General features: G+C 55.6%; 2 protein-coding genes across 6 annotated transcripts in view; one reads left to right on the forward strand and one right to left on the reverse strand.

Moving 5' to 3' along the window:
- The window catches only part of ZNF205 (zinc finger protein 205), a 13,866-nt gene continuing 1,426 nt past the window's right edge, over window positions 1–12,440 (reverse strand). The window contains exons 1-7 of one of the 5 annotated variants that reach the window (XM_055241287.2): window positions 7,965–8,356; window positions 7,160–7,230; window positions 4,950–5,163; window positions 4,598–4,689; window positions 3,971–4,091; window positions 1,499–1,609; window positions 1–1,262 (exon numbers count right to left, since the gene is read on the reverse strand). In XM_055241287.2, the coding sequence (XP_055097262.1) occupies window positions 193–1,262; window positions 1,499–1,609; window positions 3,971–4,091; window positions 4,598–4,689; window positions 4,950–5,163; window positions 7,160–7,216 (1,665 nt within the window). In that variant the 5' untranslated portion in view covers window positions 7,217–7,230; window positions 7,965–8,356 and the 3' untranslated portion in view covers window positions 1–192. Of the gene's footprint in view, window positions 1,263–1,498; window positions 1,610–3,970; window positions 4,092–4,597; window positions 4,690–4,949; window positions 5,164–7,159; window positions 7,299–7,696; window positions 8,357–12,440 lie in introns of those variants that run through there. The other 4 variants (XM_055241289.2, XM_055241286.2, XM_055241288.2 and 1 more) reach the window with 4 other exon arrangements.
- ZSCAN10 (zinc finger and SCAN domain containing 10) overlaps window positions 5,157–12,440 on the forward strand; it is a 27,150-nt gene continuing 19,866 nt past the window's right edge. Inside the window, exon 1 of the mRNA XM_055241285.2 lies at window positions 5,157–5,550. The gene's annotated coding sequence lies outside the window, so the exon portion shown is untranslated. The remainder of the gene's footprint in view (window positions 5,551–12,440) is intronic.

Below are 12,440 nucleotides of genomic sequence, written 5' to 3' on the forward strand. Positions count from 1 at the left end.
TTCAAGTCCAAGGCCTTTAATTCGCAGAGTGCCTGCCCGTTCTCGCCCTCGCCCTCCCCAGTCGCCATGCCTCACCCCATGCCCTCACCGCCCCAGCTCCCTTCCCGCGCCCCTCTCTCCTCTCTCGGAGCCTTGACTCCAGTGGGGCTGTCCCAGTGGCCCTGGGCGCCCGGCTCCCCCTCTCCTGGCCTCCTAGGTGGGAGCGGGTGGGGGTGTGGCCAGAGCCCCCGCCGCCGCCGCCCCCAGCATCAGCATGGCCAGGGCCTTGGGCCCGGTGGTGTGGATCTTCTCGTGCCGGTGCAGGTTGGAGCGCCGGCTGAAGCTCTTGCCACACAATGGGCAGGCGTAGGGCCGCACGCCACGGTGGGTGCGCTGGTGCGCGGTGAGGTGCGAGCTGTGGCTGAAGCTCTTGCCGCAGTCGAGGCAGTGGTAGGGCTTCTCGCCCGTGTGCGTGCGGTTGTGCGCGATGAGGTTGGAACGCTGGCTGAAGCACTTGCCGCACTCGGGGCACGGGTAGGGCTTGACCCCAGTGTGGGTGCGCTGGTGGGTGACCAGCGCCGAGCTCTGCGTGAAGCACTTGCCGCAGATGGGGCACTTGTGCGGCTTGGCGCCCGTGTGGGTGCCCTGGTGGGTGACCAAGTCCGAGCGGCGGGTGAAGCGCTTGGCGCAGCGGTCGCACACGTAGGGCTTCTCTCCGGTGTGGATGCGCTGGTGCTGGATCAGCGTGGAGTGGTGGCTGAAGCTCTTCCGGCAGGCGGGGCAGGTGTAGGGCTTCTCGCCCGTGTGGATGATCTGGTGCTGGATGAGGTGCGAGCTGCGGCCGAAGCGCTTCCCGCAGTCAGTGCAGGCGTAGGGCTTCTCGCCCGTGTGCGTGCGCCGGTGCGTCACCAGGTGCGAGTGCCAGCTGAAGCCCTTGCCGCACTGCTCGCACCGGTAGCTCTTCCTGCCCACCTCGCTGTCAGGGGCCAGGCCCTCCTCGCCACTCTCCGGGGCGCCCTTCTCCTCCTCGCTGGGCTTCTCCGGGACGCGGCACTCCTGGGGCTCCGTGGGACTGGGGTCTGGCGGAGCTGCATCCGGGGTGCGATGTGGATCAGCCGGCTGCCCGGAGTCTTTGGCCGGCCCTGAGCTCCGGCCGCAGGCTGCTTCCTGCGCGCACTGCGGGACGCCCCCCTGGACTCTCCCCACCCTAGTTCTGAAGGGCTTCACATCCCCAAGGGCTGCCACAGATGAGGTCGGCACCCTCTGCCCCATCTCGACGGCTCCTGGAAAAAGAAAGTCGTTTCCAGCTAGGGACGAGCTTCCCTAAGGACCCCAGGAGGGTGGAGAAGGCAGAGCTAAGGGTGGGGGCTGGATTCTCAGAGAACAGAAAGCGCAAGGGCCGCCCTGGGCGCAAACCGCCCAGGAGGGGGTCTGGTGGCCCTGCCCCACTCCCACAGACAACAGCCAGAAGGCCGGCGTCTGCGCCCCACTCCCGCAAAGGCGCGCGCCTGTCCCTCACCTGTGCACGCGCCTCTCCACTCCTTCTCATCTCCTGTCTGCCGGCTGGAGCCCGAGGCCTCACCCTTGCCGTGCGCTTGAGGCACCCAGAAAGGCCTGCTGAAGGGAAAGCCTGCCCAGAAAGAGATGCTGTGCTGTCACAGGCCTTCTGGCGCTGCCCAGCTGCAGACAGCATCCCCCCAAAACTGACGGGCCCAAGTAGGGGGTGAGGCTCTGGAAACAGGGGGTAAAATAAAGCAGTTTCAAGAAGTCCCCCTGGGTCGGGGGTCCGCCCCCTGCCTGGGGGCTGCCAGAGTTGAGTAGGCCTGTCTCCTCTTTCCCTGAAAGAGCAACAGAGATTAAGGGAGAGGAGTGGGCAACACCCTACATCAACACCCTCGGAACGGGTATCCCGCTCCTACACCCACACCTGGAGGGGCGAGGGTAGTGGCCCTCCAAGTGGGAGGACCTGGACAGGAGGGCCAGGATCCCCAACGACTAAGGTCATCCCATTTGTCAAGTCTTGGGGGTGCATGGCCCCAGGAATTTTGGTCAAGTCAGTAAGAGAGCAGAGGGGGCCCTGGCTTCCATCACCCGTGGGAGGAAAGGAATGTGTTGGACCAACTCGGTGGCTTGGGGCGTCTGCGAGGCCTGCCGTGGTGCTGAAAATGGGTGCTGAGTTCCTTCTGATCCCTCAGGACTTGCCTGGGCTTGCTGGCCCAGGCACTGGGAAACCATAAGAGCGGTGAGCAGCCTGCGCTAATTAAGGGGTGAGCATCCCTGGTGCCAGCCAGCGGGGCCTCGGGACCACCATGATGCCACCAGCTGGAATGCTGAGTCCTGGATTCTGCCTGGACTAGCAAGTGTGCTAGTTGGGTGTTGGCCGGGTACAGTGGCTCATGCCTCCAGCACTTTGGGAGGCCGAAGTGGGCGGATCACGAGGTCAGGAGATTGACACCATCCTGGCCAACATGGTGAAACCCCATCTCTACTTAAAAAAAAAAAAAAAAAAAAAAAAAGCCGGGCATGGTGGTGGGCACCTGTAGCCCCAGCTATTTGGGAGGCTGAAGCAGCAGAATCATTTGAACCCGGGAGGCAGAGGTTGCAGTGAGCTGAGATCACGCCACTACACTCCAGCCTGGGTGACAGAGCAAGACTCCGTCTCAAAAAAAAAAAAAGCTAAGTGTCAACTGAATGAATGAATAAATGAATACTGATTTTTCCATATGAAAACTAAAGTCTGGAATTGAGGAGTCAGAAGCTCTGGGATGGCTGGGCACAGTGGCTCACGCCTATAATCCCAACACTTTGGGAGGCCAAAACAGGAGGATGGCTTGAGCCCAGGAGCTCAAGACCAACCTGGGCAACATAGCGAGATCTCATGTCTACTAAAAAAAAAAGAAAAGAAAAAGAAAAAGAAAAAAAAGCTGGGCATGGTGGTACCTGTAGCCCCAGCTACTCAGGAGGCTGAGGCAGGAGGATCACTTGAACCCAGGAAGTCGAGGCTGCATGAGTCGTGATGGTGCCACTGCACTCCAGCCTGGGTGGCAGAGCAAGGCTCTGTTTCAAAAAAAAAAAAAAAAAGCTCTAGGACTTAAATACTTACCATCCAAGAAACAAAGGAAGGGAACCAAGGCCCCTCAGAGACAAGCACCTGCTCCTCAAAGCAGATGGGACACCCCAGGGTCTGCGGGGCCTGGGGAGTTCAGCTCATGCCATCTCTCTCCAGAGCAAGCAGCCCTCGGGCCCCGAAGCCAAGCTTGCTGCTCAGACAGCTCTGAAGTTGGGGCTTGGAAAGGAAGATGGAGCTACAGCAGTGAGCCCTGCGGATGAACCCAGGAAAAGTGGACTTCCCGGGGCAGCGTCCAGTACAGTAGCTGCTGGCCATATGCGGCTATTTAAACTCTCATTTCAGCTGATTAAAACCAAGTAAAATTGGCCAGGCGTGGTGACTCACGCCTGTAATCCCAGCACTTTGGGAGGCCAAGGCGGGTGGATCACGAGGTCAGGAGATCGAGATCATCCTGGCTAACAGGATGAAACCCCGTCTCTACTAAAAATACAAAAAATTAGCCAGGCGTGGTGGCGGGCGCCTGTAATCCCAGCTACTTGGGAGGCTGAGGCAGGAGAATCGCATGAACCCAGGAGGCGGAGCTTGCAGTGAGCCGAGATCGCGCCAATGCACTCCAGCCTGGGCGACAGAGCAAGACTCCATCTCAAAAACAAAACAAAACAAAACAAAACAAAACCAAGTCAAATTAAAAACTCAAGGGCTCTACCCACATTTCAGGTGCTCAGCACCCACACATGGCTTGTGGCTCCCGTCCTAGCACACACAGAAGTGTTCCGTCATTACAGAAGTTTCCATAGAACAGCACTGTCTCAAGGGACAAGGAGAAGGGTGGGAGGGAGAGGGAGGGAAGGGAAGAAAGAGGAGACGGCAGAGCAGGACCCCTCCCTAACACCTTAGTCCCCCCTCCAGGCAAGTGCTTACCCAGTGACAGCCCGTTTTCCTTCTGCAGGACATCCCTGTAGAAGTTCTGCTGCGTGTGGTCTAGCCGTCCCCACTCCTCCCGGGAGAGGTACAAGGCCACATCCTCGAAAGTCACTGGCATCTGAAACAATGTGAAACATCCACTCTCCAGGACGTGACGTGGACACGCTGGAGGGACACCATGGCATGAGATGTGTGGTGAGACCCCGGACTCCCAACCCACTGTCTCGAGTGAGGCCTACCACTTCCATCTGATGCAGAAGCGGGTGAGCCACCCAAGGCCTTCTGGGGAGTTGAGAAAGAACAAAGACCAAGAGGTATTTTCAGGGACCACAGTTAAGACTTAGGATGTCCATGCAGCCCCCATCCTCAGCTGAGACCTCGGAGGACGGTTCCCAGCGGCTCCCAACGAGAGGCCCTGTGTCTCTAATTCCTGCTGCTTCTCCTCCAGCTTTGGCCCAGGCCTGACCATGGGCCTTGAGCCTGAACAATTCCAGCAACACTAGCAAGAGCCCCAGGCTTCAGGCTTGGCTGCAAGTGGGGCCAGTGGGGTCCTGGCTTTCACACAGAACCAGCAGATGCAGGAAGGGCTGAGCACCATGCAGGGGCCGGGGAAGGGCCACTCACCTGGGACCAGGCAGTGAGGAGCGCTGCGGCCATCTGCCGGTCTCTGGACCTCCCCTCTCGGGAAAGCACCGGGATCCGGGGGGAGGGGAGGGCTGTGGGAGGAGAGAGGTCCTCAGGGTGACCAGCTCATCCTGCTGGACCTGCTGCTACTCCAGCTGCCTCAAACTCCACCCCTGGCCCGACCCAAGGACAGGGTCAGATGGCTCTGAGGCTGCCAGGGGACTGTGGGCCACGGGGGGATCGCATCCCCTGCTGGCATAGAGACCCTCAGCCCCACCTGGACCTGGGCCAAGCCTCCACCTCCCCACAGCTGCCTCCCTGGGAAAGCACCTCTTCCCCGTCCCTCTCCTACCTTCGCCAGGCAGGAAGAGAGCTTTCTCCTTAGAGCCGTGACTTAGGGGTGCCCAGCCCCATGCACCTTGAGCCCCGTCCTCCTGCATTGCCCCCTCGGGGTGTGGCTCTTCTGGCTCCATCTTAATGTGCAATGAGTCCTGAGCGTCCCCTGAAGGTGCCGCCTCCCCCAGCTTAGAAGCCATGTCCTGATGAGGATGTCCACGATCTGGAACCTAGAAAGGACAGCCCCATCAGCACCCGGGTGAGTGGGAGAGACACACAGAGCTGCATGCCAGGGAGCTCCGGCAGGGTCGGACACCAACGTGCAAGACATAGCTTGAAGGACTGTCCTTGCTGCCTTCATGCAGCTCACCCCAGCAAGGACGGGCGGCAAGAGGAAGAATATTCAACAAGCTGCCTCCACGGTGCCGGTGGGCATGGTGCCCGAGGGCAGCTGCCCCTTCTCAGCTCCAGCCTCACACGGACCTCGGCAGTGTAGACTGCTGTCTATTAGTGTATGAGGAAACCAAGTGTAGTGACTTGAATGGTGTCCTCTAAGAATCCATGTCCTCCCTGAACCTCAGAGTGAGACCTTATTGGGGAAAAGGGTCTTCATACAGGTAAGTTAAAGATCTTGAGATTAAATCATCGTGGATTTAGAGTGAGACTAAAATCTAATAATGACTTATGTCCTTATAAGAATAGGAGAGGACACAGAGACACAGAGAAGGAAGCAGAGACTGGAGGGATGCCCATACCAAGAACACCAGGAGCCCCCAGAAGCTGGAAGAGGCAAGGGAGGGTCCTCTTAGTCTAGAGCTTTCAAAAGGAGTGTGACCCTGCTGCCACCTAGATTTTGGACTGCAGGCCTCCAGGACTGTGAGAGAATCAATTCTGGTTGTTTTCAGCCCCCCAGAGAGTGGAAACTTGTTACAGCAGCCACGGGAGACTAACACACCATTGGTGGGGATGAGACAACGCCCCGTGACCACATAGCTCAAAAGCTTCAGGAATGTCAGGGAGGGCCCTGGTGGGGCCTCATCCACAGCACAGGGACTGGCCAGCCTTCTGCTGGGGCCTCACACCCCTTCCTCCACGCCCTGGCTGTGTTTGGATCTTGAAGGGAAAGAACCTCAGGCCAGGAGTCAGGGTGCCTGGGTGCCAGACCCAGCAACACCCCTCCCCAACCAGGCAGCCTTCAGGACGCAGCTGCTCTGCCCCTTCACAGAATGGTCATGAGGTTCACACAGATAATGATGGAGAAGGAGCTGCCGGCTCAGGAAAGTCCTGGATAAACACAGGGTGGCGCTGGTCATTATTCCCCTCCCTGTGCGCACCAGACGGAAGCCAGCGCCAGCAGAGAACGCCAACATGTGGGGCTCTACTGACACGCCCAAGGTGTTCAAGGCACACGGGGAGTGGATGGGAAACTGAACCGTGCTAACAATTCTTTGGTATGAAAACCATAGATGATGGCATCTCATGCCTATTATCCTTAGAGCCTCCCAGTGACCCTGCGAGACAGGTGGGAATGGCAGGCATGTGGTCCGCATTTTACAGATGACACATCTGGTTCCCAGAGGCCAGGGACTGGCCCCTAGCCTGTCGCTGACTCATACTCCTCCATCTCCAAGCCCGGAGACCCAGGTCCCCCACAAATAGTAATTACACACACACACTCAGCCACGCATGCACACACCCCCACAAATAGTAATTACACACACACACTCAACCACACGAGCACACACACACGGGTAGCAGGTGCAAGAAGGAGAAAGGACCAGAGACCCAGGTCCCCCACAAATAGTAATTACACACACACAACCACGCATGCACACACACATGGGGAGCAGGTGCAAGAAGGAGAAAGGACTGGGAGCTCAGACCCAGAGAGATGAGAAGCTGTGGTTCCAGGTGGAGAAGCACAGGGAAGGAGAACAGGTTTCCCTGTGTGCTCTGAGCGCTGCTCAGAAAGAAAACCTCACTGATAGGACCCCCACCCAGACCTCTGCCATCTCCTGTGGCCACTGACTAGAGAATTCACCAGCAAAGCAAAACTGTTATGCTGTAAATTCCAGACAGAGGGTACTACCCAGCATGCCACCTTCTCTTTGATCTCCCCACCCCAGTGAGTCTAACTCTTCCAGGGGTCCAGACTCCATGCCTTGAAAATCTCCTCCGCACCAGCCTCTTCCATCGCACGCCTCCCTCACCCAGCCCCATCTGTACCTCCGGGGGTGTCTCCTTGTCCTGGGTGGCCTGGATGCCTCCACCGTCTGCAGACATTTTCTATTTCAGAGCTAGAAAGAACAGCTGAGTTGTTTCTCCCTCTTTTTGGCCAAGCCCCCTCCAGCTTCTGGCCAGGAGCCTGGAAGAGCAGACAGAAACCAGCCCTCGTTTCCTGGACACCCCCAAAGAGCCCTGAAAATCCCCACGAGGACCAGCGCTCCCTGGTCCCAATCGGAAAGAAAGTCTCCCAGACCCTATCCGATGGTCCCACTCTCTGTGATGTTTTCTGGGTCCTATTTTTGAAAGAATGCTATTTTATATTGTCCCCTTTATCGCTGAAGCAAGAGCCTCGCACCTCAGTGTAACCGGCTCAGGGAAAGCCGAGGCTAAATTGGAATTGCTATTTCCTGTCATCAGGAGCAGAAAGTTCTGCAGAGATCCTGCAAAACAGGTGCTGGTGGGGCCCCGGCCGTCAAGGCCAGGGGAATCCAGGCCCTGCTGTCCCCCGACCCCAGGACATACACCCTGTGTCCCTACCTGACTCCCAGCCCCACCAGGAATTCAGAAATCAACCTGCCCGCTATCAGCAGCCCCCCTGCAGCTGCAACCACCTGCCCCAGGCCTGGGATGCCCATCCTGCTCTCGGTCCTGGCAGACAATGTCCTTCTCCTTCCCAAACCCAGTCCTGGCCCCCTTCTCTCCTGCCAGCTTGAAGCCTTCCACCTTTGACCCCATCCCCTCCTGCAAGCTGATCATCTGCGCCGGTCTCGGGATCCAGATGCCCTCCCCAGCACCCCCTTCTCACCGGGGTGGAGGCAGAGGGGGCACCTGCGGCAGCGGGGGCCCCCTCCCCCGGGAAGGGAGTCTCCACAGCCTGCACGGGGCGGGCGGGGGAGTCGGGTGGAGACTGGGATTAGGGACAACAGGAAGTCCCTCCCAGATCCCATTCCCCACGCAGCCGCAGCCCTACAGCGTTCCCGGTTTTGAGGGTTCCGGGTGTGGAGCCTGGGTTGCACCTGCTCTTGGCCGGGAGGTGACTCCCAGAGCTGCAATGCCAGCTCATGAGCATGCGTTCATGATGCCAGCAAGGCAGAGCCACCAAAACAGAAAAATGGAAGATGCATTTTGTGGAAAGATTGTGTTATTTGAAATTTCAAAGAGAGCACTGCAGTCGTCCTCACAGGTAGAAAGAAGGGCATTTTAAACGGTGGAGAGGGCAGGACCATTTATTTTAGCACTTGGGGTTTCTGAAGGTTATTGTCTCCTGAGGGACCCTGAATTCATTTAGGGACTCCTAGTCAAGGGCCCTCTGGGTCCCCCCCAAGACTGGCACAGAACTCTCTCCCCAAGAGTGAACTTGGGAAACTGGCTGGGAACTCCCCCCAACCCGGATGCCCCACACCTTGGGAAGAAGTTGGTAAATCTGATTCTTCCAGGCGCGTTTCAGCTTGGGGATAGAGGGTGTGATCCAGCTGTTATTGGGGTCCTAGGTTCTCAAACACGCCTGGCAGCTGCGGATTCTGCCTCTCAGGCACCATTTCCCTTTAGACCCTGGGAAGTAAGGCCTCAAATGGGGAGGACAGAGACCGTGCTTTACTTTCTGGGGGAAGGAACCATTTCTCCTGGGCAGGCATGGGGGCTGGGTGTCAGGAAAAGGGCCAGGGGCCCAGTCCTGGAATCAGACTCCAGGAAGGTCCTAGGAAACGTTCCCATGCCCGCTGTCTTTCGCTCACCAGAATCCCCAGAGATGCACAGCTTCACACAGTAAGACAGGCACAGTTGCCGCTATACCAGCTTGTGATACGTTGTGTGGGCTTTCAAGCGTTTGTTTGTTTATTTATTTATTTATTTGAGACAGGGTCTTGCTCTGTTACCCAGGCTGAAGTGCACTGGCACGATCGTAGCTCACTGTACCCTCAACCTCCTGGGCTCAAACAATTCACCTCAGCCTCCCAAGTAGCTGGGGCCACAGGCGCATGCCACCATGCCTGGCTAATTTTTTTAATTTTTTTGTACAGATGGGGGTCTTGCTTTGTTACCCAGGCTGGTCTTGAACTCCTGATCTCAAGCAATCCTCCCACCTCCCAAAGTGCTGTGATTACAGGTGTGAGCCATCATGCCCAGAGGGTTTAATTTTTTTTTTTTTTTTTTGAAATGACGTCTCGCTCTGTGGCCGAGACTGGAGTGCATTGGCGTGATCTTGGCTCACTGCAACCTCCACCTCCCTGGTTCAAGTGATTCTCCTGCCTCAGCTTCCCAAGTATTTGAGATTACAGGTGCCCATCACCATGCTGGGCTAATTTTTGTATTTTCAGTAGAGACGGGGTTTCACCGTGTTGGCTAGGCTGGTCTCGAACTCCTGACCTTAAGTGAGCCACCTGCCTCAGCCTCCCAAAGTGCTGGGATTACAGGCGTGAGCCACCGCACCCAGCTAATTTTTTTTAACTTAGTTTCTAACATTTAAAAATTGAGAGTCATAAAATTGATTCTTTTATTTTTTTAGACAGAGTTTCGCTCTTCTTGCCCAGACTGGAGTGCAATGGCTCAGTCTCAGCTCACCCCAACCTCTGCCTGCTGGGTTCAAGCGATTCTCCTGCCTCAGCTTCCTGATTACCTGGGATTACAGGCATGTGCCACCACACCTGGCTAATTTTGTGTTTTTAGTAGAGACGGGGTTTCTCCATGTTGGTCAGGCTGGTCTCGAACTCCTGACCTCAGGTGATCCACCCACCTCAGCCTCCTAAAATGCTGGGATTACAGGCATGAGCCACCATGCCCGGCCTATAAAATTGATTCTTTAAAAAAAATTGGAACATTTACCAATGCTGCAACCACCTTCCCCACCCTCAGGGTCCACTTTCTAGGAGGCCACAGTGCCTGCTTGGCCCCTGTAGCATTTGAGTTTGCCACTCTGCTTTTGGAGTTAAACATGTTTTAGGAGTCCTGGGATTCTGATTGATGCTATTGTCAATTTGATGAAAGAAAAATTACTTCTGGGATTTGTCTGCTGTTTTCCAGGTGTTCTGTTTTTGGGATTTTTGTGGTTGTTTTGTTTTGTTTTTGTTTTTGTTTTTCTGAGACAGAGTCTCGATCTGTCATCCAGGCTGAAGTGCAATGGCACCATCTCGGCTCATTGCAACCCCTACCTCCCGGGTTCAAACGATTCTTCTTCCTCAGCCTCCCGAGTAGCTGGGATTACAGGAGTGTGCCACCGCGGCCAGCTAATTTTTGTATTTTTAGTAGAGACAGGGTTTCATCATGTTGGCCAGGCTGGTCTCGAACTCCTGGGCTCAAGCAATCCACCCACCTCGGCCTCCCAACGTGCTGGGATTAAAGGCTGAGCCACTGTGCCCAGCCAGATGTTCTGTTTTTGTTTTTGATTTTTTAGAGATGTGGTCTCGATATATCACCCAGGCTGGTCTCGGACTCCTGGCTTCAAGCAATTCTCCTGCCTCAGCCTGCTGAGTAGCTGGGACCACAGGTGTGAGCCACCACACCCGGCTTCTAGGTGTTTTAAGCCTCAAGGCGAAGAGAGACATGCAACTTAACAAGTCAGTACTGTTTTCAAGCCAGAGTGAGCGATGAACTGAAAGCTGAAGTGGGGAGGGGTCCTGGAAATGATGACACTCTTCATTCTGCCAACCAGAAGGAGAGCTGAGTGTCCAGGGTCAGGGAATTCACTCCTGAAAGGGACCCTTTCACCCCACACAGTCCCAGGAGTGCACCAAGCCCCCCAAAAGTGGATGTGTCGATGTGTCCCGACTCTTGGGGAAAAGTTTCTCTACCAGCAAAAGGGGCCACTTCAGGGATACTGGGGGAGTCCAAAGGTTTGGATCTCTCCATAGGATCACCTAAATTAGGTCAAATGAAGTCTGAGCATCTATTTAATTGTTCAAAGAAGATTTATTGGACATCTACTATAAGGCAGACATTAACTTCTTGAGAATGAGAGGTATTCCTTCCAGGGCTGGCTTTTGGATCTAGGCAGGTCTAGGAGAGAGGGTTACCACAGTTGCCTTGTGGCAATAGCAACCCCTAAAAGAGCTCCAAAAGGCGTCAGGGCAGGGTGAGTCAGTAAGTAGAGCAGATACTAAAAACTTAAACGGGGCTGGGTGCAGTGCCTCGTGCCTGTAATCCCAGCACTTTGGGAGGCCGAGGTGAGCTGATGGCTTGAGTCCAGGAGTTCCAGACCAGCCTCAGCAACATAATGAGACCCCAACTCTATTTATTTATTTATTTGTTTTGAGTGGAGTCTTGCCCTGTCGCCCAGGCTGGAGTGCAGTGGCACAATCTCAGCTCACTGCAAGCTCCGCCTCCTGAGTTCACACCATTCTCCTGGCTCAGCCTCCTGAGTAGCTGGGACTACAGGCACCCGCCACAACGCCCAGCCAATTTTTGTATTTTTAGTAGAGATGGAGTTTCACTATGTTGGCCAGGCTGATCTCAAACTCCTGGTCTTGATCTCTTGACCTCATGATCCACTCGCCTCAGCCTCCCAAAGTGCTGGGATTACAGGCTTGAGCCACGGCGCTCGGCCCCCAACTCTATTTAAAAACAAAAAACTTAAATGCCTCCAGCCACCAGCTTACATACGGGACCAATGGCTTGGGTGTAAGACGGGAGGGAGAAGGGACTTCAGAGGCCTTTGAGAAATCATTGAAGAGAAGCCAAAAAACAATTCGATTCCTCTGTGACCTCCTGACTTTTAAATTGATGACAAAGTTTTAAAATTTAAGAATTCCAGCCGGGCGCGGTGGCTCACGGCTGTAATCCCAGCACTTTGGGAGGCGGAGACGGACAGATTACGAGGTCAGGAGATCGAGACCATCCTGGCTAACACGGTGAAACCCCGTCTCTACTACAAATACAAAATAATTTAGCCGGGCGTGGTGGTGGGCACCTGTAGTCCCAGCTACTCGAGAGGATGAGGCAAGAGAATGGCGTGAACCCGGGAAGGGGAGCTTGCAGTGAGCCGAGATACTGCCACTGCACTCCAGCCTGGGGGACGGAGCGAGACTCTGCCTCAAAAAAAAAAAAGAAAAAAAGAATTCCATATAAGTCTAGCAGAACACACCTGCTGTCTGCATCCAACTCACAGGTCATCTGTGTAGGGACGTACTTACCTCTCAAGAACTGACTATAGGCGGGCGCGGTGGCTCATGCCTGTAATCCCAGCACTTTGGAGGTCAAGGCTGGCGGATCACCTGAGGTAGGGAGTTCGAGACCAGCCTGACCAACGTGGAGAAACCCCATCTCTACTAAAAATACAAAATTAGCTGGG

This window comes from Symphalangus syndactylus, chromosome 14 (assembly GCF_028878055.3).
Source record: "Symphalangus syndactylus isolate Jambi chromosome 14, NHGRI_mSymSyn1-v2.1_pri, whole genome shotgun sequence".
Lineage (NCBI taxonomy): Eukaryota > Metazoa > Chordata > Mammalia > Primates > Hylobatidae > Symphalangus > Symphalangus syndactylus.